Source organism: Arvicola amphibius, chromosome 5 (genome assembly GCF_903992535.2).
Source record: "Arvicola amphibius chromosome 5, mArvAmp1.2, whole genome shotgun sequence".
NCBI classification, from domain to species: Eukaryota; Metazoa; Chordata; class Mammalia; order Rodentia; family Cricetidae; genus Arvicola; species Arvicola amphibius.
Window position 1 is genome coordinate 113,871,865 of NC_052051.1, and position 27,661 is coordinate 113,899,525.

The 27,661-nt window shown below is 45.4% G+C and overlaps 3 protein-coding genes across 4 annotated transcripts; 2 read left to right on the top strand and 1 right to left on the bottom strand.

Annotated features, from left to right (window-relative positions):
• Nucleotides 1-3,963: 3,963 nt before the first annotated feature.
• Nucleotides 3,964-11,318, top strand: Tmco6 (transmembrane and coiled-coil domains 6). 2 transcript variants are annotated; one of them, XM_038330021.1, is made up of 12 exons: nt 3,964-4,123; nt 4,250-4,362; nt 6,882-6,997; nt 7,093-7,276; nt 7,497-7,601; nt 7,760-7,845; nt 8,057-8,173; nt 8,381-8,492; nt 8,587-8,770; nt 10,015-10,109; nt 10,646-10,813; nt 10,974-11,318. In XM_038330021.1, exons 1-12 carry the CDS (start codon nt 3,997-3,999, stop codon nt 11,085-11,087), a joined length of 1,521 nt encoding a protein of 506 aa, XP_038185949.1. In that variant the 5' UTR covers nt 3,964-3,996; the 3' UTR covers nt 11,088-11,318. The 2 variants fall into 2 exon arrangements, with proteins under 2 accessions (XP_038185949.1, XP_041911005.1); XM_042055071.1 differs by lacking the exons at nt 3,964-4,123; nt 4,250-4,362; nt 7,093-7,276.
• A 65-nt stretch (nt 11,319-11,383) lies between these two features.
• On the bottom strand, nt 11,384-13,591 carry Ndufa2 (NADH:ubiquinone oxidoreductase subunit A2). The gene is made up of 3 exons (XM_038330022.2): nt 13,432-13,591; nt 13,212-13,318; nt 11,384-11,582 (listed from the first exon to the last, which is right to left on the bottom strand). Exons 1-3 carry the CDS (start codon nt 13,530-13,532, stop codon nt 11,494-11,496), a joined length of 297 nt encoding a protein of 98 aa, XP_038185950.1. The 5' UTR covers nt 13,533-13,591; the 3' UTR covers nt 11,384-11,493.
• A 92-nt stretch (nt 13,592-13,683) lies between these two features.
• On the top strand, nt 13,684-25,284 carry Ik (IK cytokine). The gene is made up of 20 exons (XM_038330020.1): nt 13,684-13,839; nt 14,659-14,725; nt 16,298-16,390; nt 17,005-17,064; nt 17,374-17,541; nt 17,681-17,795; nt 18,054-18,124; nt 18,223-18,269; nt 19,424-19,587; nt 20,497-20,605; nt 21,408-21,447; nt 21,574-21,799; nt 22,044-22,062; nt 22,829-22,907; nt 23,265-23,345; nt 23,533-23,590; nt 24,399-24,487; nt 24,653-24,761; nt 24,931-24,965; nt 25,053-25,284. The coding sequence occupies exons 1-20, from the start codon at nt 13,824-13,826 to the stop codon at nt 25,078-25,080; spliced, it is 1,674 nt and encodes a 557-aa protein (XP_038185948.1). The 5' UTR covers nt 13,684-13,823; the 3' UTR covers nt 25,081-25,284.
• Nucleotides 25,285-27,661: the final 2,377 nt, after the last annotated feature.

Here is a 27,661-nt window from a genome sequence, read left to right on the forward strand (position 1 = left end):
TGAATAGATACTTCAGGCAGGACACAGCTCTGCCAGGCACCTTCTCAACCAGGAGTTAGATGTGAATTTAAAAGGTTATCTGGTGGCGCACGCCTTTAATCCCAGCACTCGGGAGGCAGAGGCAGGCGGATCTCTGAGTTCGAGGCCAGCCTGGTCTACAAGAGCTAGTTCCAGGACAGGCTCTAGAAACTACAGGGAAACCCTGTCTCGAAAAAACCAAAAAAAAAAAAAAAAAAAAAAAAAATAAAAGGTTATCTGGGGGGGGGGGGCTGGAGAGATGGCTCAGAGGTTAAGAGCACTGGCTGCTCTTCCAGAGGTCCTGAGTTCAATTCCCAGCAACCACATGGTGGCTCACAACCATCTGTACTGAGATCTGGCGCCCTCCTCTGGTGTACGGGCATACATTGAGGCAGAATGTTGTCTACATAATAAATAAATAAATCTTAAAAAAAAAGAGGTTATCTTGGACCGGGTGGTGGTGGTGGCGCACGCCTTTAATCCCAGCACTCAGGAGGCAGAGGTAGGCGGATCTCTATGAGTTTGAGGCCAGCCTGGGCTACAACAGCTAGTTCCAGGACAAGCTCTAAAGCTACAGAGAAAGCCTGTTTCAAAAAACAAACAAAAACAAACAACAAAAAAAGAGGTTATCTTGGGGCCAACAAATGTTAATGTGCTTGTCACAAAAGCCACTACAGAAAAACATCAACTGACTTTACCATGGCTGAGTGGCAGCTGTGAAGGGGTCAGCGAAAGGAAGGACTAAAGGAAACACTTAACTTCACAACAGAACAGGTTTAATCTGAGAAAAATCTGAGGAGCAGAGGTCTCTAGATGGGAAAACCAGAGAGTTTGTTGGCCACTTATAGACTCAGGATAGTTATAGGGAGAAATTAGGAGGAAGAGTATGAATGGGAGTATCTTAGTTAGGGGTCTATTGCTGTGATAAAACACCATGACCCAAAAGCAATTTGGGGGAAAGAGATTTCATTTCATCTTATACTTCCAGGTGAGAACAGTCCATCACTAGGGAAATCAGGGCAGGAAGTCAAGGCAGGAACTAAAGTAGAGGCCATGGAGAAGTCCTGCTGACTGACTTGCTCCTCATAACTTGCTCAGCCTTCTTTCTTAAAGGAGTGTCCCCATTCCCCCATCAATCGCCAGTTAAGAAAATGCCCTACATGCCTACATGCTTGTTACAGCCCGATCGATCTTACAGAGACTTTTTTTTTTTTTTTTGGTTTTTCGAGACAGGGTTTCTCTGCAGCTTTTTCAGAGCCTCTCTTGGAACTAGCTCTTGTAGACCAGGCTGGCCTCGAACTCACAGAGATCCGCCTGCCTCTGCCTCCCGAGTGCTGGGATTAAAGGCGTGCGCCACCACTGCCCGGCTTACAGAGACTTTTTCTTGGTTGAGGTTCCTTCCTCTCAGATGACTGTATGTTGTGTCAAGGTGACATGAAACTATCCAGCATAGCAACTTCTAACAGAAGAACTAGTTTACTTGGGACTTACGGTTTCAGAGCAGTAAGAGTCCATCATCATCATGGCGGAGAAGCTTGCATGACGGAGAAGTAGGCAAGCTTGTGGCAGGGAACCCGAGAGCTGATATCTCAAGCTGCAGATACCAAGCAGAGAGAGCAAAGTAGAAATGGCGCAAAGTCTGCTTCCAGTGACATTTCTCCTCTAGCAAGGCCATGCCTCCTAACAGCACCAAATGGGGACTAAGTATTTAAAGGTACAGGACTATGGGGACATCTCTTTAAACCACCACACCATGGGTAACTGTTATGATGCTGTATGTAAGAGGGGTAATGGTCTAATGGCCTGGGATATGTGACAATGGAGCTGGAGTTGAGGGTTTATTGAGGATCTTGCTACGTAGTCCAGGCTGGCCTCAAACTTATGTCACACCTTCTTCATCGCCTCCTGAGTGTTAGAAACCACATCTGGTCTGGAGTTGGGACCTTAGGTTGATGTTTGGGAAAGTGCAGATAATGGGCGGAGTTCTAGGCAGAGGGAACAACCAGTGCCTTAGCTCAGGAAGTGGAGGAAACATCACTCATTCAAGAGACAAACTGAAGGTCTGTGGTATGGGTAAGGTGAAGTGCCCTTATGGTCCAGGCTAGAGAAGAGAATTAGAATCATAGCATACATCACCTAGTCGGTCACGATTTGAGTTTTGAGAAATTTTCACCTCACCTAGTACTTAGAGTGGTGACATTAAAAATTTGTTAAATTACTTTATCTTAAAAAAATACCTGGCCAGTGGTGGTGCAAACCTTTAATCCCAGCGCTTAGGGGGCAGAGGCAAGAAGATCTCTGTGAGTTTGAGCCAACCTCGTCTACTGAATGAGTTCCAGGACAGCTGGAGTTACACACAGAAAAACCCTGTCTCAGAAAACAAACAAAAACAAAACAAAACAAAACGGTGATGTGGGTTGTCTCTCTATATATTGTGGATATACTTTATTACCATTGGTTAATAAAGAAGCTGATTTGGCCAATAACCATGCAGAATAGAGCCTACCAGGAAATCCAAGCAAAGATAAAGGGGGAAAAAAGGCAGAGTCAAAGAGATGCCAACAGCCACTGGGGAAGCAAGATGTGAGGTAACAACTCACAAGCCTTATGGTAAAATGTAGACTAATAGAAATGGGTTAATTTAAATTGTAAGGACTAGTTAATAATAAGCCTGAGCTAAAAGGCCAAATAGTTTGTAATTAATATTAAGTCTCTAAGTGGTTTAAAAGCAGCTGCAGGACCAAGTGGGACAAGAAGCCTCCAGTTACAGAAGGGACATGAGGTGGTTATAACCTCATCCATAAAAAAGGGATAATGGTCCTTGTGGATCATGCAGTGGAGCATTGTTGTTTGGTTTTGGGGTTTCTTTGCACAGGCTGTCCAGGAGTTCACTCTGTGGTTCAGGCTGGCCTTGAACTTGAGAGCTCTGTCTGTCTCTGCCTCCCGAGTGCTGTGATTAAAGGCACGTGTCACTACTGCCTGGCCACTGGGACTTTTCTTTGGGGGACAGTTTGAAGATTTATTTATTTTTCTTGGGGATGGAGAGATGGCTTGGTAGTTGAGAGCATTGGTTGCTCTTCAGAGGACCTGGGTTCGATTCCCAGCAACCACAGGGCAGCTTGCAACTATCTTTAACTCTGGTTCTAGCTACTCTGATACAGTTTTCTGGCCTCCACAGGCACCTGGAACATTAGTAGTGCATAGAAATACATTCAGGCAAAACACTCATACACATAAAATAAATAAATACATCTTTATTAAATAGATTTATTCTTATTTCCTTTCTTTCTCCCCTCTCCCACCCCTTCTTTCTTGACAGGATCTCTCTGGCTGCCCTAGAACTTGCTGTGTGGGCCAGTATAGCCTCAACTCACAGAAAATTCCCCTGTCTCTGCTTCCTGAATGTTGGGACTAAAGGCATGCACCACCATTCCAGGAAAGATTTATTTTATGATATGTCTAGTGTGTCTGCATGAGTTTATGTGCATCATATGCATGCAGGAATTGGAGTTACAGGTAGTTGTGTTAGCTGTGAGCTGCCAGAGGCGAGTGCTGGAATTTGAACCCAGGCCCTACTGGAAGAGTAGTAAATGCTCTTAAAGCTGTCTCTCAAACCCTCAAAGGGACATTATGCTTCAAGCATTTAGGAAGTGCTCATCAGTGGAAGCCGAGTAATTAGTGAAACTGGCTGTTATACTGAGCGTGGAGGACACGAGGATAAGCTAGCTACGTTTGCTGAGCGGAGCGTGACACTGCCGGCCTATGGAGGCCAAGCTCCGCGTCTCTTTACTGAGCTTGAGTGGGGAGAGACAACACAAAGCGAGCTACAGTTATTGAATTCCAGCTTGATCCCGCCGCCCGCGTCATCGCCCCGCCCTTGCCCCGCCCTCACACACGATGTCACGCCCCTCACGTACAGCCCCGCCCCTCACCCATGCGGAGTCTGGATTCCGTTCTGTTCAGCGCCTGCGCGGTTCTATGCTTTCCCCGCCGAGCGGTCGCGTTTCCTTTCGTTGTACGATGTGGAGTCGGCGGCACTGCCGTCTCAGGACGCTGGCTTGTGGGGTGGAGGAGCAGCGATGCCGTCGGCGGGAGCGGGAGGCAGGTGCGAACGGATGAGGGAGTAGAGAGGATGCGAATGTGGCGGTTGGGAGTAGAGGAGGGAGAGCCCTGGCCCTGAGTGTCTGCTGACTGGTTTCCCTCCTTAACTGAGCCATTCATCTGCCCCCAGCCCTGCGGAAGGCGCGGAGGGAGCAGCAGTTGGTCAGCAAGAGGCTGCTAAGGGAAGATGCTCAGGAAGAAGGCGAAGGTCAGAGTGTTGCCGAGCTCCTTGGGGAGGCCGAGGTGAGAGGGCAGGGCGACCCAAACTTGAATGCCAGCTACTCCTCCCTTCCAGCCACCCGCTGGATCAAGCCGGAAACAGAATTAATTACCCTGTATAGTTAACTCATCAGTCCGTCTTCAAATCAAATCTTTGCCTTTTGTTTTCTAAACTTCTTAAAGATTTCTGGACTCTACGTGCCTCTCCATCATGGGTGTCTCAACCATCCGGATAGGACAGTATCTTTCTAAAAGGGTCTGTATCTGCTACCCTGATTCGTTGTAGAAAGACAGAACCCATAATCCTTCCAATGACCTGCTAAAGTACGCATAGTCCAATCTCTTATTGATTTAACACTTACTCAATACAACCACTGCCATTCTCAGTTCCTGGAACATATACCAGCTGTCTCAGAGGCTTTGCTCTTACTACATCTGAAGTTTGTTTTGTTTTCTTCGTGTCACAACCTGGCAGTCCTCCTGCCCTAGCTCAGGTACTAGACTTACTGGTGCACACCACCACATCCAGCTCTCCGAACTAGACCTGACTAGACCCTGTCTTGTCATACAAACTCAGGAGCAGCCTGTAGCCCCTTAGTAGAGTGCTTGCCTAGCATGTTCAGGCCCTAGATTCAGACCTCCGATGTGAAGGGATGGTGGGAACATGAGGCAGGTGTGGTATGTCTAACATGTAATCCCAACACTTAGGGGTGTTGAGGCAGAAGGATCCTGAGTTTGAGGCCAGTTTAGCTACCCTGTAAAAAAATAAAATAAAAAAATCTAGACACCTGCACAATATCTGGAATAAAGCTGTTCATTGCTATTTTGTTTTTTTGTTTTTTGTTGTTTTTTGGTTTTTTTTCGAGACAGGGTTTCCCTGTAGTTTCTAGAGCCTGTCCTTGAACTAGCTCTTGTAGACCAGGCTGGCCTCGAACTCAGAGATCCGCCTGCCTCTGCCTCCCGAGTGCTGGGATTAAAGGCGTGCGCCACCACCGCCCGGCTCATTGCTATTTTGTTGTTATTGTTTATTTTGTTTGACAGGGTTGCTTGTATCTGAGGCTATACTCAAATTCTCTAAGCTGAGGATGACCTTGAACCTTGCTTGACCCTTTGGCTTCCACATCCCAAGTGCTGGGTTTATAGTTGTTCACCACCAAACCTGGTTAACTGGGAGCTGGGAATCTAATCCAGGAATTTGAATGAGCTAAGCAAGCCTTTAGCAACTGTGCTTCATCCCCAGCACAGTTTACTGAATAAGTAAATGAAAGTGTGCATACATTCGGCAGGCATTGCTTATGTCTTGTTTCAGCAGTGCCTGTGTTTATATATTACTTCTACAGAGGCGTTGCACCTTTGATATGACACTTATTCGTTGTATGCTTCCTTTATGCCGGGACATTGAGCATTGAGGCATGCAAAGACTGACAAGGTAGAGTTCAAAGTGTTCAAAGATGGGACTGGAGAGATGTCTCAGTGGTTAAGAAAACTGGCTCCCTTGCAGAGGACCCAGGTTTGATTCCTGGTGCCAGCTGCCTCTAATTCCTGTTCCAGGAGATCTAATCCCCTCTTCTGACCTCCACAGGAACCAGGCACACATGTGATAAACAGACATACATGCAAAGCAAAACATACAATAAAAGTAAAATTAAAAGATATAACAATAATAGTAGTAGTAATAATAATAATAATAATAATAATAATAAGTGTTCAAAGACCAATGAAGGAAACATTTCCTACCATTTTTATCATGGGAGGAAATGTGAGGCATAAGAGAAACTCAAGTTTGATGGAGGGAGCCAGAAGGTACTAGCCTCCCTGCAGCCATGAAAAGCGTGAGTCTGGTGTATATCAGGCAGAGGTGATGGGTGTGCAGAAGCTTGGAAGTGTTCAACATTGTATTGTGGGGTTTGCTGGAGTGTAGTTTGCTTGGGAGGAAAGGAAGTTTTGTCAGGGAGAGGGATTTAATACTATCCTGGAAATGCCCTGTAAGAAAGCAGAGTAAGCCAGGCGGTGGTGGGGCAGGCACATCTTGAGTTTGAGGCCAGCTTGGTCTACAGATTGAGTTCTAGGACAGCCAGGGATACACAGAGAAACCCAGTCTCAAGAAACCAAACAAACAAGTAAGGCAGAGTAGATAGCATTCTAATTTTTTCAGATGAGGAAGCAGTTTCAAATTCTTTGGAAGTTAGCATCAGGGCTGGTACTAGGATCCCCTGCCTGTCTCACCTTCTGAGAAGGTGGTGCTTAGGAAACATTTTTATTTTTCATTTATTTTATTTTTGGGATAGGGTCTCTTTATAGCTCCAGCTGTTCTGGAACTCACTATGTAGATGAGGCTGGCCTCAGAGTTGACAAGATCTGCCTGCCTTAGCTGAGATGAGAGGCTTGTGCCATCACACCAGGCTGCATTGTTATCAGTAACAAGTTCTGAGTAGTGCTGTCATAGTGGTATTGAAGATGGCCGCGCACAAAGCTGGTAGACAGAGACTTAGGACTTGCTTTATGGCAGTTAAATGTCATCCTTCTCCCGTGTTGGCACTCAGCTCCAGCAGTTCCTTCGGCTAGCACAACGAGGAACAGATGAAAAGGAGAGGGAGAAGGCTCTGGTCAGCCTTCGTCGAGGCCTGCAGCACCCTGAAACACAGCAGACCTTCATCAGGTCAGTGGGGCTGGTGCGAGTGGTTGGCTGGGGTTTTCCACAGAGTGGAGGGGATAGAGCACAGGCTTAGTTGGGTTCTGGTGTCATTCATGTAGGCTGGAGGGCAGCATGCGGACCCTTGTCGGGCTCCTGACCAGCAACCGGGCCCTGTTGCAGCTTGAGGCGGCTCGGTGCCTACATGAGCTCTCTCATTCTGAGCAGTCTGCAGTGGCTGAGGCCTGCCTGCCAGCCACTTCCTACCTCCTCACCTACCTCTCTGGTCACAGCTCAGACTTCATAGTAAGGCTTGCCCCTTTTATCCTCGCTCTGGGCTTAGAGTTTATATGTATGCCTTTGGGGCCAGCTTCAGCTGGCAGGTATAGGGAAATGAAAGGCAGTGCACATACCCATCATCTCTCCTCTCTTGTGAGCTTCAAGGACAGGGACATGCTATCCCCCTCCTCCCGCCCCTGGCCTGGTGTGATGAGCCCAGCCCAGTGCTTTCATTGCCTGCTCTCAGGAGCTGTGTCTGTATACCCTGGGGAACCTGATCGTGGAGAGCGAGGCTGTGAGAAAGCGGCTCCTGCCACAGGGCATTGTTCCGGCCTTGGCTGCCTGCATCCAGGTGAGTGCTCCCTTGGTCCCTTCCCTGGCAAGCCTTCCCTAACTTCTCTCCACGTTACCCTGGTAGCTCCAACCTCTGTCCTGTGACAAGGAGGGAAAAGTCTCCCAGGTCCTTATGACCTGTTTTCCAGTCAGATTCCTTACTCTGTCTGTTTCTAGTCCCCCCATGTGGCTGTGCTGGAAGCCCTTGGATATGCCTTGTCCCAGCTTCTGCAGGCCAAGGAAGCTCCAGAGCAGATCATTCCGTGAGTAAAATGATGTCTTTAGATACCTGGCCGTGGTTGACTGTCTTGGCAGTATCACCCATGGGTGCCTGATCAGATCTGATTTCTACATTTTCAACTCTCTGTATCTAGCTAGAGAGAACTTGGAGTGTGGATACTTTCTTGCTCTAAGTGTTTGAAGGAGCCATTGGTATCGCCATGGTTCCTGCTCACAGCCTGCTTCTGCTGGCAGCTCTCTTCTGGACTCCAGTCTTCCCCAGCACATGCTGCGACTGATGCAGCCAGGCCCGAAGCTGAACCTTGGGGTTGCTGTGGAGTTTGCCTGGTGCCTCCACTACATCATTTGCAGGTAACAGGCCACCTGGGACAATGTCTTTCCTGGGGCTCCCTGCATATGGCTTAAGTCTTTGGACTGAATTCAGTTTCTAGAGTTGCTTTGGTGAGTGTTCATCCCTCTGTGGTGCTTTCTTTTGCTTAGGCAGCCACAGACCTAGGCTGTTTTGTAACTTGAGCACAGGATTGACTTGATAGTGACTGCTTGCCATCTGTTACCCAGCCAGGTCAACAATGCTATGCTTCTCACCCATGGGGCTCTGCCCACGTTGGCAATGCTACTGTTGGACTTGGCTGGGGCTGTTCAGAGAATGGATGATGTGGGACTGGAGCTAGTAAGTAAAAAGTATCTGTGAGCCTTTTTTAGATGCTGCCCTTTTGTATCTGCTGCCTCTTCCTCCTCCCACGACCCTCAACTTGTCTTTGCAGCTTGCCTGCCCTGTGCTTCGGTGCCTAAGCAACCTGTTGACAGAAGTGCCAGTGGAGGCCATGGAGCGGATGGAGCTCAGAGACGAGCGAGTCGTGGCAGCCTTATTTATTCTTCTTCAGTTCTTCCTTCGGAAACAGCCCACCTTGCTGCCTGAGGGCCTCTGGCTCCTCAACAACCTCACTGGTATGCTGTTACAGTTTGCACAGGCCTGGTCTTTTATCATCATTAAAATATTTATAAAACCAAAGGAGGGGGTAGACTTGTTAGGAAACAAAGTACAGATTGGAGGGGAAGAGAGAATAAGGGAAGCTGGGCAGGGCAGTTGAAATGCTATAGGAGGGGCCCACACTTTTTGCCTACCCTGTCAGTGACGGTCTCCCATCTCATAACCATCTTGCAGGGGTCTCTGGGTCCCTAAAAGGACCCCTTTGGAGGAAGACCATACCTCCATCTACCCTGGCTCTCCATCCTCCCAATAAATTGCCTGGGTCTTAGTTCCTTCAAGATGGGATAAAAGCAATCTCAGGGATCCCTACCTTTTCCTTAGGGTTACCTGTCCTACACCTCTTCCTCTCTTCCAACCTTAGCTTGTTCCCCAGAATTAAATAATACAGTAAATAATATGCCATTAAAGCTTTGTCAGAAAAATCTTTTAAATGAAGTGCTCTCACTTCTTGCAGACCCACCCAGCCAAGCGTCTCCTCCTCTTACCTAGTCATTCTGGAAATTCTGGGGCTGGTGGTAAGCCTAGGTTTCATGGAGGTTCCTTAACTTGGACATTGAAAATGTAGCAAGAGCTCCCCCATGTGGACACACAATTTTTTGAAAGCCTAACTGGTTCTCATCTGTAGCACACACGCAAATGCGTCCCCTTAACTTCCTAGTGTGTGTTCATACGTTGAGTACTGGGTGCCATGTATATAACACAAAACCCTTTCTTTCATGGCATGCTTAGCCTCTTGGTAGCTAGATTTCAGAGCTTAAAGCTACTGGAGACAGGAAGTAGGAATAAACTTTTCTAGCTGGGAGAACCAAGGGCAGGGGACTTCAGAGACAGGATAGGTATCTTGGGAGGAGATACTGTCCCGTCGTGTCCCCCCTACCCCGTCAAGCCCAACCAGACTTGGGAATGTTGGGTCTTCAAAGTTGTAATTAGGGTAAATTTGTAGTCAGGGGCCTTGTGGAACGGAGTGGAGACTCAAGGAAGAACCTAAAGTCCTCTTGCACATGCTCCAGGGACAAAAGCTGGACATGTCTGAGTTGACATTTGTTTCTTGCCATCATTTGGACAGTAGCAATACTTACTGCAGACTGTGCAGGCTCTGAATCTTTAGAGGATAGTTCCTCATGGCCTAGGCTGTAGTGGGTCAGATTGTGAGGGTGACAGTTCAGAACTCTGGTACATCATGTGATAATTTCCTTTCCAGCCAATAGTCCTACTGTTTGTACCTCCTTGCTGTCTCTGGATCTCATCGAGCCCCTCTTGCAGCTGCTGCCACTATCAAATGTGATAAGTGTGCTGGTATGTATTCGTATCGGAATTTGTGTCCATGAATTGCTTGTCAAAGCAAATAGGTAGGAAGAACAGACCTGGGCTTTCTTAAATTGATAGTGGTGTGGTTTAGTTTCAGAGCTAGTACAGTCTAGATTTTTTTTTAAATAATTTATTCTTTGTTTTTATGTGCATGGGTTGTTTTCCTTGCATGTATGGCTGTGTGAGGGTGTCAGATCTTGCAATTATACACGTTATCTGCCCTGTGAGTGCTGGGAACTGAATCCGTGTCCTGGAAGAACAGTCAGTACTCTTCCACTGAGTCATCTCTCTAGCCCCCTTGGGTATAAGTCTTAAAGCTTACTTGCTTATGGTCCTTGGGTAAATAAAAAAACAAGCCATTCCAATGGCTTCAACCTCTTTACTCATAAATGGGTACTATCTCAGAGGTGGTTGTGGGAATTATAAAGGAGCTTATAATAGTGCTTGGGCACACAGTCAGCCTTGCTTACATGGTCATAATTCTTGGTTTTCATCCTTTTGGGGGGGTGTCCTTATGTCTACAGGTGCTTACAGTTCTATGCAATGTTGTAGAGAAGGGTCCGGCTTACTGCCAGCGGTTGTGGCCAGGGCCCTTGCTCTCCTGCTTGCTCAACACACTGGTTCTCTCTGACACTGAAGTAGTAGGCCAAAGTTTGGAGCTGCTGCAGCTGCTATTCCTGTATCAGCCAGAGGTGGGTTTGGTTTCCCAGTCCCTTGCTCAGAAGTCACTGATCTTACCATATAGCCCTACCTGTTAGGAATGTATTGTCTTAAGTGGGCCGACCCATGGAACTAACTATAGGAATTGGAATTGGGTTTTACGACCTAATGTTGGTCCTTCTCTGTCCTCAGGCTGCCCAGGCCTTCCTGCAGCAGTCAGGGCTGCAGGCCCTAGAAAGGCATCGGGAAGAAGCCCAGCTTCAGGACAGGATACTTGCACTCCAGCAGACAGCTATTCATGGATGACTGGCTGCCTAATGTCACCCCTATCCCCCGTGGTCTGTTTGCCCCAGGGTCCCCTATTTTGATTTAGAAGCTGGTAGCTTTTTATGTCCCTGAGGGTGGTCTTGAACTTGAGATTGTCTTGTTTCACTGTCTTTGTTTCTTTTACTGTCTTAAGCAGGTTGGTTAATGACATGTGATACCACAGCTGACAGCTGGTGTTTTGATGAGGAATAAATTTTTATGTAAAACTGCTTTGCCTTGGTGTTTGCACAGGGAGAGGGAGAGGGAATAAGGATGAGAACATTCTGAAGCAACACTGTACAGCGATAAGCTTTATAAGGAACGGAAGAGCATGTTTTCCCACACTGTAATCAGTCCAGTAGAGCCCAGGTTCTGGTGCCCTTGCTCAGTCCTCAGTGGAGACACTTCAGGCTTTGCTCAGCACATTCTCCACGGCTCTAGTTACCTCATCAGCACTCAGGTTGTTCAGAGACACATTCTTCTCTTGGCCAAAAGCTGAGGAAAGGTAATTTAAATGAATATTCTGCACAATGGGCCACAGAATTAGGAAGGGTCTTTATTTCAAAGTTGTTAGACTAAGAAAGCAAAGAGATATGTATGGCTTGCTGAACATAGTAGCTCATGCCTACATAGCCAGGCTGACTGTGGCTATATAGTGCAACCCTGTTTTTTAAAGAGGTTTTGCTGTGTTTAGCATTAATCCAGTGAATCTATTTGGAATCCTAGGTCCTACTAGAATTTACGTGGGAAGAAAGGTCTGAGTGATGCTTTAGGTCCCTGTAGGCATTAACTACCGAGCAGGGGTCTATCCTTGCCTGACTGTCCATTTTTTGGCTGGTCACAGTCCACTTAGCTAGTATGGCGCTATGCACATGCAGCACCACACGCTAACGTCCCTCTTGTCTGTCCTGTGTGCTTAGGAGGAACCGTTTTATTGGTGTGTAGGAGTCTTCGGTTACAACAGATCTGTAGTACCATGTGACTCTCTCCACCCCCAGACGGTCCTTTGACTGGGTTGAAATGATAAAAATCTCACCATTTACTGTATTAGCTACCTACTATCTGGTAGTTAAGGTAACAGACTGTGATGAATTGGACTAGTGTCATGTAATAGGTAATGTTATTACCGGTCAGGGGACACCTTATTTTGGTACTGACAATCAAACCCAGGGCCTCCCACTGAAAGGCAGTCAATCACCAGCCTTCTTTGTGCCTTTACAATTCTGAGATAAGCTCTCACTAAATTTCCCAGTCAGGGCTAGAGTTTGTGATCCTCCTGCTTCTGCCTGGGAGGATCTGTAGCTTGGATTTACAGGCTGTTTCAGGAATGCCTTTTTTGAGACAGTAATATAAATGGCTAGATGCAAGTAACAACTGGGATGGGAGCCAACCGTACACTATAAGGAAGGGGCATAAAATGTAAAAATGCAACCCTGTTCTAGGCTAGCTGCATAAGAGTCTACGTTTAGGTTAAATTTTCTAATAACTATGAAAGAAAAGTACCCATTCGGAATAACTACGAAAGGAAAGCACCCATTCACAATATTAATGAAGACTTAAGGGAACAAGCAAAGTACACGGCACAAGCATTAGGCATGAAGTGCTCAAGGTTACTGAAATTCTCAGTCCCTAAATTTGCACCGACTAAGGTGTAATTCGTGGCATAATTCGGAAGGACCTACACTGTCATGGAGGAGCATTTTTTTTTTTTTAACCTTAAATCCATTGTGAATTGCAAAAACTATTGGTTCTTACCCTAGACCCAGCCAGGCTCCATATATACGTTGCCAGGAATACAGGAATAAAAAGCATCACACAGCCAGTCGGTACTGGCGCATGCCTTTAATCCCAGCACTTGGGAGGCAGAGGCAGGAGGATCTCTGTGAGCTGGAGGCCAGCCAGGTCTACAAAGCGAGTTGTAGGTCAGGCTCCAAAGCTACAGAGAAACCTTGTCTCGAAAAAACAAAATCAAAGAACCCATCACACAACTAGGTGAATTTCATCATTAGGAGAAGTTCGAGTTTTGGTCCCTCAGTCCTGTTTTCCCACAACGACTGGGAGGCCCCCTCTTGTCTAACCCATATTCTGCGACCCGGGTCCCTGCCTCCGGCGACCAGTACTCACCGTAGCGGGCCCAGAGCTTGGGTTGCACCTCCGAACATTCGCGGATTAGAATGGGCAGGCCGGGGTGCGCCTTCTTCAGCTCCACGTACCGTTGCTGGATGAAATCCCTGCAGGGCCGGAGAGACCGCCGCTAGCGCGAAGGGCACGGACCGCCCCCCCCAAGGTCAAGGTCGTAACTCCCGCTTCCGAAGCCCACTCGCCCCCTGACGCCACGCCTCACCTCACACCCTGGCTGCCCGGCGAACGCTGGCATAAGTGGATGCGAATCTCACGGAGCCCCAGCTTGCTCCCGACCACTCGGCCCGCAGCGGCGGCCGCCATCTTTGCTAGCAAAGCAGCGCCCAATCACGACTTTCCAGCCGCCTCCATCGGACCAATAGCGGGTCCTCTAGTCTCCGCCATCGATTGGATGCCGGAGGGAGGGGCGGGATAAATCTCCGCCAATGACGTGAGGCTTTTGTAGCGGCTGTGAGGCGTGACGCTGAGGAAGCCGGAAGCCGGGAACGCAGAGCGCCGTGGCGAGTGTTCGCGGGGCACTGTGGGAAGAAGCCTGTAGCTGTTGTTTTGTCGAGGAGATTTCACGACCGCCGGCTTTGAGAGACCGTGGCCAAAATGCCGGAGCGAGATAGTAAGTCAGCCGCTCTTCCGTGCCCGCCGGACTCGGGGTGTATGCCACCTGTCGTGTACGTCGGAGCCGCGCCAACCGCTGGTCTCCAGGAGAGGCCCGGCCGAGCTGCCCCCGAGGTTCGCTCCTTAGTGGAGGAGCACCGTTTTGAACCCGTGAGGCAGCCCCACCTTCCTGCTCCCGCCTTAGTCAACCGTGGCCGTGCCTCGGTTCGGGGACTTGGTTTGTTTATTTGACACGGCAGGGGAGGGGCTCGCTTCGCTGTCAGGCAAACCACAAAGTTGGGATTACCGGATGCTGGGCTCTTTCGTGTAGTAGTTTAAGAACGATCTCTTAAATAAATTTTGTTGTTGTTGTCGATTCTTCACTTCGTTTAGGAAAGCCCGTTTTATAACTTTTTCCTTTTTTCCCAAGTGAGACGGAATCTCGAACCTAGGCGGGTTTCGAACTCTTGATCCTTAGGTGTCCGCCGCTCAAGTGCTGGGGTGACGGGCGCGGGCCACCACTGACAGCCCTCTTTGAGTTAGTCTTTTTGAGTTTCTTTTGAATTAGCGAGTGTAGCCCAAACTGGCCGTGGACTATTGGCAGTCTTGCCGCCTCGAGTCTCTCTTGTGCTGGGTGTACAGGTGTCGGTCACCACCCCAGCTTCTGATGACAGAGCTTCTCCTAGTCCTCCCAGTTCCGCACTTACTGCGTAACCGCTGCTCCTCTTGTCTTCTCTTTTGTTCATTTTTATAATCGCCAGTTTTTGCACGGAAGCTCACCCATTAAACGAGTGATTAGTGTAATGTCAGTATTTCTTTCTTTTTTTTTTTTTTAAAGGTGAACCCTTCTCTAATCCATTGGCCCCAGATGGCCACGATGTGGACGATCCTCATTCCTTTCATCAGTGAGTACTTTGTCCTTGAACCAGGGACTGAGTTGAACTGCGAGCAAGAGGGATGGTAGAGATTCTTTCATAAGAATTCTGAATATTTTGTTGGCAAGAATAGTCAAAAAGTTCATAGCAGGTGAATTATTGGGAGGAAACCGATAATCTATACATCGTGCTGAAACTATTTTCTCACAGAAAGCTTTATGATAACTTCATTTACCTTACCAAGATAATGTAGTTATGCTTAATTTTGTAAGTTATACAGAATGATTGCTTTGGGTGTCTACCTTTTACTAAAGTTGTAATTATGAACCACAAAAAGACAAGTAAAAAGTGTGGGCCATTTAGCCCTTTAGCTCTGTGAGCCTTGTGAATCAGGAACATTACAGAACATTACATTAGAAGAGAATTTATGACTTGGGAGAGTCTATTTTTTTCTCCTGATAATGGTTGCACTAAGATTACAGACACCTGGATGTTTTTGTTTGGTTGGTTTTTTTGTTTTTCAAGATAGGTTTTCTCTGTAGCCTTTTGGAGCCTGTCCTAGATCTTTCTCTGTAGACCAGGCTGGCCTCGAACTCACAGAGATCTACCTGAACTCACAGAGAGCCTCCTGAGTGCTGGGATTCAAGAAGTGCACCACTAGCACCCAGTGCTTACAGCACTTGTTCTTGGGGTCTGGGAACCTGAGCTTAGGTTGTGAGACTTGCACAGCAGGCACTTCACTCCCCCAGCTCTCCCCCAGCCCTCTCTTTTTTTTTTTTTTTTTTTTTGGATATAGATTCACACTTTATCCTAGACTGCCATGGAACTCATGGCATTCCTCCTCCCTCAAGTCTCCTAAGTGTTGAGATTGTAGGCATGAACTACTGTATCTTACTTCTTTTTTAAATTTTTATTTATTTATTTGAGACAGACTTTCTCCTGTTTCATTCTCTCAAGTGCTGGGATCATAGGGCATGTTCTCCACACTGTAACACAAGTATTCCTTTTTTTTTTTTTTTTTTTTTTTTTTTGGTAATGCCAAGGATTGAATCTGGGGCCTTATACATGAGCTAGGCCCTTGCCCTTTAGGTATAGCCCAGATGTGCTTCAGATTAGCAGTCCTTTTGCTTCTTGTTTCTAGCATTCGTCAGCATATCATGCCACCCTGACCAGCACGTCCCAGTTTTGACTCGGCCTCGTCCTTTGTTGTATTAGTAAAGAATTAAGTCCCCATTCCAGCATTTCTGCAACTGTATGAGAGTATCCGTGTTCTCAAATTTCACTCACATTTGATTTGATAAAATTTCTAAGCTGGATGGTAGTGGCACACACCTTTAATCCCAGCACTAAGGAAGCAGAGGAAAGTAGATCAGAATTTGAGACCAGCCTGGTCCACAGAGGGAGTTCTAGGACAGCAAGGGCTACACAGAGAAACTTTGTCTCAAAATACAAACTACTAGTAGTTAACACTATGTGTTGAAAAGGAGTGTCTGTTTTCATTTGCATTTCTCTTGTTTTTGTAATGTTAACCGTGTATTTATAGGTCTCTTTTCTATTTCCTTTTGGGTACTAATTTTAAAAATCTTTGCAATTTCTTTAAAGATCGAAACTTACCAATGAAGACTTCAGGAAACTTCTCATGACCCCAAGGGCTGCACCTACTTCTGCACCACCTTCTAAGTCACGCCACCATGAGTAAGTCTTCCTCATTCCTGTCTGTCCTTTTCTATGGAACTACAATTTGGTAGGTTCTTGAAAGCTAATCCTCTGTTAAAGTCTCTGCTTTTGATTTTTTTTCCTCATAAAGACCAAAGTTTTAATGATGACTTGGATGCTGTGGTTCTTACAGTTCCCTCTTGAATAGTTGTCATAGAGTTACTGCTGGTACAGATGGACAGATTTCTGGGCCTGTCGATACCTTACAGACTCATGCTCTGCAACAGGTTTTTTATGTGATGTCTAATGTTAACGTCAATTTGATATTGATGATGATTTTTAAAATTTGAGAGATATAGATATTAATAATATGACTGCCTGATGAACACTGGTTTTTGTGTTGTGTTGTTTTCCTTTTTCTCTTTTACTTAAGAATGGTCTGACTCTCTCTCTCTCTCTCTCTCTCTCTCTCTTTCTCTCTCTCTCTCTCTCTGAGACATTGTCTAGACTTGACTGGAATTTACCGTGTAGTTCAGGCTGGCCTTAGAATATGAGCCTGTTATTTCAGCCTCTGATATGTCCTCCAGGCCCTGTGTGGGTTTTCAGGGCTAGGGCATTATTTTACTATGAGTGAGCTTCTTTTTGTCTTCTAGGATGCCAAGAGAGTACAATGAGGATGAAGACCCAGCTGCACGAAGGAGGAAAAAGAAAAGGTAAAAGGATGGTAGAAGAGGACTGCTTTGTAAGGTAGATGCTGTGTGGGGAAAGGAGGAGAGGAGTTGTGTAGTGACAGAGTTTCCTGGTGGGAAAGTGTAGCTCTGAAAGGGCGGGTGGTAGGAGTTACAAACCTGAGGTGGAAGAAACTGAATTTCTGATGTCCAAGAGGTGACTGGCAGTTTTAGAAAGACAAACACAGTCTTTACCATAGAGAGCTACTTGAAGTTCCAGGAAAACAGGAACAGTTGTGTTGACCTTGAGGCAGGAGCTGGTAAGCCTTACATATTCCCTTTCTCTGGTCACAGTTATTACGCCAAGCTACGCCAACAAGAAATTGAGAGAGAGAGAGAACTCGCAGAGAAATACCGGGACCGTGCCAAGGAACGAAGAGATGGCGTGAACAAAGATTATGAGGAAACTGAACTGATTAGCACCACGGCCAACTATCGGGCTGTGGGCCCCACTGCTGAGGCGTGAGTACTGTGGTGATCCTAAGGCCTGTTTTCATCCTGTCAGGGACATACTCCTCCAGAGCCTGCTCCAGACATCTCAGAAGGGATTTGTCACTCATAAAGGATTGTTTCAATAAGGTTCTTCTATTCTTGCTTCCAGGGACAAATCAGCTGCAGAAAAGAGGAGACAGTTGATTCAGGAGTCCAAATTCTTGGGTGGTGATATGGAGCATACCCATTTGGTGAAAGGCTTGGACTTTGCTTTGCTTCAGAAGGTGAGTTCAAACTGAAGAGGTGGAGAGAGCTACTAGTGTTGAATGCTCATGTTTGGACCTCTGTGAGGGGAAAGACACATGATTGTCCAGACCATCTAGTTTGGCACTAGAATTAAGGTGGCCTGTCTGTAGAACTAGTGGCTGCTCATCTTTCTGTTTGAATTTCTTGGGGACGTCTTTTTTGATGACCCTGGTGTGATTAAAGCCCAGCTCCCTCACTTCCCTCTTTGTACACTCCTATCCTCCTATCTTCATTAGGTACGCGCTGAGATTGCCAGCAAGGAGAAGGAGGAAGAGGAACTCATGGAAAAGCCCCAGAAGGAAACCAAGTGAGTCAATAGCAGTGAGGGCTTGAAAGTTTAGAGGGTGACACCCAAGGTGGAGCACCTTTTAGCATCCCCCCAACATATTTTTCTTCTGTTTTCAGGAAAGATGAGGATCCTGAAAACAAAATTGAATTTAAAACACGACTTGGTGAGTAGTTTCTGTAGTAATGTGTGCATCCAGGTAGACAAGGAATACAACATCACTAGGCTATGATTTCTTCTTTTAGCCCCTAAACCAGCTTTTTCTCTATAAATTATTCTTATAAAACTCAGACATGGATTATTTTCCATGTCATTAATGTCTCCTTAGACCAGAAACCTTTTCAGGTGTTTTTGTTTTCTGTTTTTTGTTTTATTTTTTGAGACAGGGTTTCTCAGTGTAACTTTAGAGCCTATCCTGGAACTCACTCTGCAGACCAGGCTGGTCTTGAACTTACAGAGATCTGCCTGCCTCTGCCTTCCGAGTGCTGGGGTTAAAGGCATGCACCACCATTGCCTGGCCCTTTTTAGGGGTGTGTGTGTGTGTGTGTGTGTGTGTGTGTGTGTGTGTGTGTGCGCGCATCAAAAAAGGTAGGATAGGTTGGATGTGATGCTGTAATCTTACAGTCCTAGAACTCACATGGCTGAGGCAGGAAGATAGTTAAAGGTAGTATTGGGTACATAGCAAGACCTTGCTTTAGAAAGCCCAAACTAGCTAATAGTATGGTGGTGCATACCTATAATCCCAGCGTTTGGGAAGATAATCAAGAGTTGAGTCAGCCTTGGCAGCTTGAGACTCCCATTTCAAATAAATAGTAAGTAAAAGAATAAGTAAATAAGGCAAATTAATTTTTTAAAAGCTGATCATAAAATAGTAAAAATATAAAGAATGTAGTATGGAGGACTACAGAGATAATTTAGTGGGTTTTTTTTTTTTTTTTTTGCAAGTACAGGCAGGAGGACCTGAATTGATTTTATTTTATTTATTTTATTTTTATTTTGAGGCAGGGTTTCTTTGTGTAGCCCTGGATGGCCTGGAACTAGCTGTGTAGACCAGACTGGCCTCAAACTCACAGAAATCTGCCTGCCTCTGCCTCCTGAGTGCTTAAAAGTGTGTGCCACCACTGCCTGGCAACTTTAGTATTCTTAATCAGTAAAAAGTACTGATCCCCATCTCACAGCATAGGGTTGTTTGAAGATTTAATGTAGTAGAGCACAAATAGCACTTGGCCTGGTGCCCAACACAGACAGGTAATTAATAAATGACTACTGTAACAATAGAAGTTTCTCGTTGGCTGTTTGTTAATCTTTCCTTTTGTGTAGGCCGCAATGTGTATCGCATGCTGTTCAAGAGTAAATCATATGAGCGCAATGAGCTGTTCTTACCAGGCCGTATGGCCTATGTGGTAGATCTGGATGATGAGTATGCAGACACGGATATCCCCACCACTCTTATCCGCAGCAAGGCTGATTGTCCCACCATGGAGGTGAGGAGCTAAGTTCTAAGAACCTGTAATAATCTTCTAATCTGCCTTGCCTTTGTCCTGTTCCTCACCTATGGTATCCTCATGTTCTGTTCAGTTTTTTTGTTTTTGTTTTTAAATCTCAGTTTCAGTTGAATCCATTCTTCTCCACCAGCAATATTCTAGTCTAAACCACAATTTCTTTATTTGTTTTTTTTTTTCCGTTTGTTTGTTTTTGTTTTTAGAGACAGGGTTTCTTTGTGTAGCTTCGGAACCTGTCCTGAAACTTGCTCTGTAGACCAGGCCTTGAACTCACAGAGGTCTGCCTGACTCTGTCTCCCGAGTGCTGGGATTAAAGGATTGTGCCACCACTGCCCAGCTAGTGTGTTGTTTTTATTGAGCTACAATTCGTGTGCCATATAATCTACCCTTTTAGTTTCTATTTCAAATAATTTTATCATATTCGCCAAATTGTATAGCCACTACCATAGTTTTAGAACATTCTCCCAAAGAAACCTTGTACTCTTAACACCCATTGCCTGAATCTCTCCACTCTAGCTTTCATTAATGGATTTTACACATGACTAAGATGATGTTTTATAAATGCAAATTTTTATTTCACCACTACGGAGAAGTTTTCTGTGGTTTCTTGTTCTTAGGGTTCAGTGTAGAAAGTCTGTGAGCCCCTGCAGCAGCTGGACTTTCTAGCCTTTTTCAGCATGCCTCCCTATTTGTTCTCCAGCTCTTCTGAGTTCCTTGAGTGTTTTTGTCCTACCATTTCATCTGTGTGGAGCGTCCCTTCACTACACCTTCTTACTTGTCATCTTCCTAGCTAACAACTGTGTATAACTTGTTTTTGAGTTAAGTGAATGGATAATAGCTGGTGAGATTCCTGTTAAGAGAGATATTCTTCTTCTTCTTTGGGTTTTCCAGGCCCAGACAACACTGACTACGAATGACATTGTTATCAGCAAGCTCACCCAGATTTTGTCATACCTTAGGCAGGGTACCCGAAACAAGAAGCTCAAGAAGAAAGATAAAGGTACCTCATGGGAAGGGAAGGGAACCTTACTCTTGGAGAGCATTTGATGGTGAAACCAAGGTCTCTGGAAGACCTTGTAGACATTGGATAACTTCTAGACAACAAAGGAGAATGATGAAATGGAACGCTGGGGCAAGATGAGTGTGTCCAAGTTCTGCTTGATCCCACTCAGAGCCCACTGCTTGGGTTTGAAGTGGCAAGGAGAGTGGGAATTTTTGTCCATTATAAACAGCAGATGGTTAAAAAGGCACTGAGACTGCTGGAGAGGCTCAGCAGAAAAGAGCATCCAGGCTTGATTCCCAACACTGTTAGGGTTGCTCACTACCATCTGGAACTCCAGTTCCAGGGAACCCAGCACCCTCTTCTGGCCTGAGTGCTCTCAGCATGTATGTGGTGCGCAGACATTCATATGGGCAAAACACCTATACATATAAAAATTGTTATTTATTTATTTTTTAAGTCAGGGTCTTAAAAGACAGACAGGGTCTGTCTGTGGTCCTGACTACCCTAGAACTCCATATGTAGACTAAATTGGCCTTGAACTCAGAGATTAGAATGTTTCTGCCTCCTAAATTCTGGGATTAAAGACATGTGCCACCATGCCTCACTTTATATATATATATATATACATACATACATACATACATACATACATACATATGTACATACACACATATGTATGTATATACACATATATGTGCGTATACACATATATATGTATACACACACACATATATATATAAAATTTTAAAAAATTTAAAAAATTTTAAAAAGTCACTGAGACAAGCTCTTTATATGGCAGGAAAGCTGGAAGAAAAGAAACCTCCTGAGGCAGACATGAAGTATGTATCCCAGCCCCGTGCATCTGTGAGCAAAAGATTTGTGTTTCTTGTCTTTGGCCCTTTTGGAGAAATGGCGGTATGAGTATGTACGTTTTTAGCAACTTGTGATATGTGGTTTTTTTCCAGCATTTTTGAAGACATTGGGGATTATGTTCCCTCCACAACCAAGACACCTCGGGACAAGGAGCGGGAGAGATACCGGGAACGTGAGCGTGATCGGGAACGGGACAGAGACCGCGAACGAGAGCGAGATCGGGAGCGGGAGCGAGACCGGGAACGAGATCGGGAGCGGGAGCGAGAGGAAGAAAAGAAAAGGCACAGCTACTTTGAGAAGCCAAAAGTGGATGATGAGGTGAGATGTGGGACCTTCATTCCAGACTGAAAACTGCTCCTAGAAATGCCTTTCTAGCCAGGCACAGGACCCTTTTCCTTCTCAGCCGCTGTGTGGCTTCACAGCAGTAACTGGACCCGCTGACCTAGGGTGGGACCGCCTAAGAAACGGGACAGAAGTGGGCTAGGGATCGATTGAGACTTGAGGGGAGATGAGTGGAAACTCCTCATAATGACACTCACTTGAGTTTCTGTTTTCTTTTCAGCCCATGGATGTTGACAAAGGTGGGTTGTGTCAATGGCATCTTACACTGCACTAGCAGGCCTACTCTCCTTGCAGAACCCTGCTGCTCTAAGCTGATGACGGTAGCATTTGGGAGATGACCTAGTTCTGGGCTCTCATAAGAACCATGTCTTAATTTATGGATGAGGCAGGGCACTTTGCTCTTACATATAATTCTTTCAGTTCTGAGGCTTTGAGATGAGGCTGAGGTTGAGTGTAAAGTATTCTAGAGATCCTACTGTTAACCAGAGTAGCTCATTAGTTGGAATTTGGTTAAAATTTTGATAGATAATAGGGTTCCTTTGTCTTGAAAATATGTTTTAATTTGCAAGATGTGGTTGTATTCATCTATAATCTCAGCATTCTGGAGGCTGAGATAAGATTGGGAGTTCGAGGCTAGCCTAAACTCCATAGTTCTAGGTCATCCTAGCCTACATAGTGAGACTGCCTCAAGTACAAACAAAAACTTTAAAAAATAGATCAAAAACAAACCCTCCAAAACTACCACTTCTATTTATTTGGTGCGTGCGTGCATGTGTGTGTGTATCTGGACTTGGGTGTGCCAGTCAATTTCTAGAAAGTGGTTTTCTCCTTCCACCCTTTGGGTCCTAGAATTGAACCCAGGTTGTTAGGGTTGGCAGCAAGGGTTCTTACCTGCTAGCTATCTTGTGAGCCCTGTAAGAACATTTTTACAGCTGGAATCAGGTTTGTGGGAGGAGGTTTTAAAAGCATTAGTTCAAGTCTGAGCAGAGTTGTCTTTTCTTCCAGGACCTGGATCTGCCAAAGAGTTGATCAAGTCCATCAATGAAAAATTTGCTGGGTCTGCTGGTTGGGAAGGCACTGAATCATATCCTTTATTTACATTTTTTCCTGGTTTTTAATTGTTTTTCCTTATTAATACTGAGACAGTGTCTCTGTCTTTTGAGTGCCGAGATTATAGCACGCACTCTGTGCCTGGCTGTCCTGGGTTATAGGAGCCATTTTCTTTTGATTCAACTCCAGTTGTTTCTTTGTTCCCGTTCACCTGTCTTTGCTCTCTTTCTTCATGCTGTGTGGGCTGGGATGAAATTATGCTTTGTATCAACTAGAGAACCAATTCAAGTTCACAGCTGGTTTCTGAAATGTTCATGTTGAAGCGTTTAGCCTCTTCCCTCTCAACCAAATTTTTTCTGCATTTGATGGAATTTTCTTTAACATGGCATATGTTGAAGAAGCCAGAAGACAAGAAGCAGCTGGGTGATTTCTTTGGCATGTCCAATAGTTATGCAGAATGTTATCCAGCCACGTAAGTGGGTTCTAAGTAAGGGAAGTTGGGGTGGTTATGAGATTTAAATTTGACCTGTTGGGAACTAAGGGTACTTTCTACTTGGGTGAATTCTTCTGGTTAGTTCTGAGATGTGTATCAGGTGGGTTTCTGAATGAAATATAATAATATGGATCTAAAGCATCTGTTAACTTCTGTTTCTCTTTAGGATGGATGACATGGCTGTAGATAGTGATGAAGAGGTAGATTATAGCAAAATGGACCAGGTATGAAGTTAAAAGGGTATTTAAGGTTGTTGGCAACCTTTGATCAGTAATTTTTAATTTTTGTTTTATATTTACTTAGTGTGTTCATAGCATGGGTGTGGAGGTCAGAGGACAACTTGCAGGAGTTGGTACTCTCCTGAAGTGATTAGTTAAGAACATGTTTTTGTTGTTGTTGTTTGTTTGTTTTCAGGATCTTGTAGCCCGGGCTGGATATGTAGCTGAGGATGCCTTTAAACTCCCCCTCCTGACCCCACTTTTATAGTCCTGAGATTATAAATGATGGGTGTGTACTGCCATGCCCAGATAAAGGAAATTTTTACTTATTTTTCACTGCTGGAGAACCCTTGCATGCTAGCCAAGTACTGTATCACTGAGTGCATCCAAGACTCAGAAGCTTCTTGTTTTCTGTTGTCCTAGGGACCAAACTTAGGACTTCATATATGCTGGGCAAATGCTCTACTGTTGAGCCACATACCCAAGAACATGGTTTAGTCTTGGAGCCTTGTTTAATTTTATCTTTGCCATTTGCTAGTTTTGTGACCTTGCCATGTTCTTTCCTTGTTTACAACTGTCTTTGTTTCTACATCATAAAAAGAGAAATAAAATTCTCACTTTAGAATTTTTGTAAGAATTAAGGTATATATTTAATGTTCAGAGTAATGTATATAATGTAAGTCTATAGGAATGTTATTTATTAGGGTAAGATTTATACTGGTGGATTATTATTGTGGATTGTGGGGATCTGGTTTTGTTCAGAGAAAATTCCCTTTCCGCTGATAGCTTTTCCTTCCTACCTGCTCTACCACAGGGTAACAAGAAGGGTCCCTTAGGCCGCTGGGACTTTGATACTCAGGAGGAATATAGCGAGTATATGAACAACAAGGAGGCTTTGCCCAAGTGAGTAAATATGGGCAGTAGGGTGTGGCATTTTGGTGGACTAGCCCATAATGGGTTAGAGGAAGCAGTCTAGCTGGCTGCAGTGTTTCCCGATAGGTACTTTAAGAACGTCTCCCTACTGCTGTGAGACCTCTAATGCCTTCTTCTGACAATGACCCTTTTCAGGGCTGCATTCCAGTATGGCATCAAGATGTCTGAAGGACGGAAGACGAGACGCTTCAAAGAAACCAATGATAAAGCAGAGCTTGATCGCCAATGGAAGAAAATAAGTGCGGTCAGTGGACTCTTTTGTAGATGGGAGGGTTTCAGTTGAGAAGAGACACTGACGGATCCAGGAGCAGACAGGGTGGGTTAGCCTAGAAGATGAGTGAGGTCGTCTTTGGGCTTTAGGTGGACTTAAATCATTAGAAGGATGCTTATAACCCACTACTGTTCTTGTACAGATCATTGAGAAGAGGAAGAAGATGGAGGCTGATGGGTGAGCAGCATTGCTCTTTCTCTTTGGGCCTGGTGGGAATTATTCAGTGTCTGATCCTTTACTGATCTGCTTCTTCTTTGATTTCAGGGTTGAAGTTAAAAGACCAAAGTACTAATCTCTAGGTCCAACCGTCACCACATGGCTGTGCTTTCAGCTGTTTGTTTCTACAATTCCTAGAAAGTTTGCAAACTATTTTTGTTTGTGAATGTTTATAAACGTTTATTGTATAACTTTGTTTATAGATCTGCCTCCCAAGTGCTAAGATTAATGGCATGCAGCACCATGCCCAACATGTTCAATTAAAATTAGTTAAACCCGCTGTCTTCTGTGTTGGGCATTCTTTCTGGAGGGTCCCTTGAAGAAGGTAGTTTCAGTAGTTGTGTCTATTAGCATATCAGAGCTGATACTGGTCGCCAGGTTCTCCCAACATATGTTTGCTAGGCCAGTTTCCAAGAGGGAAGGGAAGAGTCATTGATGGCAAGAGAGATGTCAAATTAAATGGCCAGACTTAATCAGTTCTATCTGGGGTCCTAGTCTGAGACTAGAGATTCTCTCGGAATTAAGATCATCCTGTTAGACTGATGTCAAGGGTGCATAGGATCGAGCTTAGTGAAGCTATATTAATAAAAATCACTTGTGGAAACAAAAGCCTTTTATGGGTTTATACCCTTTGTGGGGAGCATTATTGTTGAGTTCCATTCAAGGCCTACTTGGCTAAACGACTAACGGGGGTGGGATGGAGGATTCCTTGAGGTAAAACTGGTATATCCTGGTCCAAAAGGTTTTAGTGCCCTTCACCCTGAGAAGTTTGTCAAGGCCCGGAGTGGGCAAACTGTCTCCTTTCTGCTCTTTGCCAACACTTTGGTCTGGTGTTCATTAGGGTCTCCACTTTTTCTGGCTGGGTACTGAGTCTAGCATCTGCGGTTTCACCAATTCCTAGGGAAGCTGGATGTCACTAAGCTTAGCCATTTGACTTTGACCATTTTTATCTTGATAGGAAAGGACATCTTCGTTTTGGTGGCATTGCACATCGAACTCAGCTCTGCATACTAGACAAGCACTCTACCACTGCGTTAAACCCACAGCTGCAGAAAAGGGCTTTTTGAGGCATCCAGCTTTACAATAGTGCTTACGCAGAAAATGGACTGTCTTCAGCAGTACCTAGAATGGCTTTAGACAAATGGTGCCGTGGTCCTATGGTTGTAGGCTACAGTTCTAATTAGGAAAACAGTCACAGAGACATGATTCATATGAATACCTAGAATCAATAAGCAAGACCTGAGGGTTGACTGCCAGCTTAATACTGTTTCTACAGTGCTAAACCCTCTAATCACTCTGCAGATAGATGATTTCTCTTCTTTGAAACCCCCCTCATGCTCAGGTTTTTTTTTTTTGTTTGTTTTGTTTTTGTTTTTCAAGACAGGGTTTCTTTGTGTAGCCCTGGCTGTCTTGGAACTTGCTCTGGAGATCATGCTGACCTCCAACTCGGAGATCTACCTGTTTTCTGCCTCCCCAAGTGCTGGGACTTAAGGTGTGCACCACCACTCCCTGGCAATAATTTATTTCTGTTTTATCAACATTGATTGGTGTTTTGCTTGCATGGATGTCTGTGTGAGATTCCCCTGGAACTGGAGTTATGGACAGTTGTAGGGTGATGGGATTGAACCCAGACCCTCTGGAAGAGCAGCCAGAGTTCTTACCTGCTGAGCCGTCTTTCCAGTCTCTCATGTTCACATTATTTTCCTTTCTCAGTATACAGATCAGGCTGGCCTGATAGTCTGAAGAGATCCACCTGCCTTTGTCTCCCTGCCCCGAAGAAATGCGCTACTATCCAGTACATCCCTTAGAAGGCTTACCGCACTGCCATGTAAAGCAGCCTCATTATTGGAACCTTTGTTAACAGGGATGCCCAGAGCATCAGCTGTCAGGAGCTAAACTATACTAGACCGGGCTGTTCACTGTTTTTCTGGAGGACTGAAGATGTTGGCCTGGGCAGCTGTTTGAGCATGTGTGAATGCTGCCTCCTGTTAATGATCCCTGTCTGTTAACTTAGGGATGCAAGGACTCTTTCCTTCTTGAGCAATGTGCCTGCCCCTAGTCAGGAATGATTGGGATCCCCCTCTATCTTTTAGGATAGGACTGGATGGAAGGATAGGGTAGAATTTAGGGTGTTCCCAGATATGTAAAGCGGCTTAGGAGGGAGGGCAGGCCTTAAAGGTCACACAGTCTAGCTAGGTAGCCCAAGCACAGGCCACAGTGGGTCAGGTAAGGTAGGTCTGGGGTGGAGGAGCCTGGAGATGGCACAGCCAGTGGAGGATCAGTTTAATCCCTGGACCCTTCGTAAAGGTGGAAGGAACCAACTCCATAAGGTTGTTCACGCAGCGCGCCGTGACAGGCATGGCGTTTATTATACAGGAAAACACCGAGGCAGGGGAAATCCTCTGAAACCAAGCCGGTATTTTCTGAAGTGTCTTTCTTCCTCAGCTCTTTTTTTCTTAGCCCTTTAAAAAAAAAAGAAACTTTTAATGAACTGCAACTCAGCTTTATTTAAAAAATATAAACAAAAGAGGGGTAGGGTAGTGATTGATTCTTAGAGGACGCAAAACGCCGTGACCGCTCCACTCCCACCTCCCACCGAAGGCAAAAGGCCCGTCCCCTTCTGACGTCCTTCCCAGTGCACTTCCGATCCCGCCTCT

Excerpts from the sequence above, each read along its gene's own strand:
- Tmco6 (XM_038330021.1), top strand. The coding sequence starts at position 3,997 with ATGCTTTCCCCGCCGAGCGGTCGCGTTTCCTTTCGTTGTACGATGTGG. Across the intron at positions 7,602-7,759 it reads CCTTGGCTGCCTGCATCCAG|TCCCCCCATGTGGCTGTGCT; the intron begins GTGAGTGCTCCC and ends GTCTGTTTCTAG. Across the intron at positions 7,846-8,056 it reads GCTCCAGAGCAGATCATTCC|CTCTCTTCTGGACTCCAGTC; the intron begins GTGAGTAAAATG and ends TTCTGCTGGCAG.
- Ndufa2 (XM_038330022.2), bottom strand. The coding sequence starts at position 13,532 with ATGGCGGCCGCCGCTGCGGGCCGAGTGGTCGGGAGCAAGCTGGGGCTC. Across the intron at positions 13,319-13,431 it reads CCGGGCAGCCAGGGTGTGAG|GGATTTCATCCAGCAACGGT; the intron begins GTGAGGCGTGGC and ends CCGGCCCTGCAG. Across the intron at positions 11,583-13,211 it reads CAAGCTCTGGGCCCGCTACG|CTTTTGGCCAAGAGAAGAAT; the intron begins GTGAGTACTGGT and ends ACCTTTCCTCAG.
- Ik (XM_038330020.1), top strand. Across the intron at positions 17,065-17,373 it reads CGAAGGAGGAAAAAGAAAAG|TTATTACGCCAAGCTACGCC; the intron begins GTAAAAGGATGG and ends CTCTGGTCACAG. Across the intron at positions 18,125-18,222 it reads AAGCCCCAGAAGGAAACCAA|GAAAGATGAGGATCCTGAAA; the intron begins GTGAGTCAATAG and ends TTCTGTTTTCAG.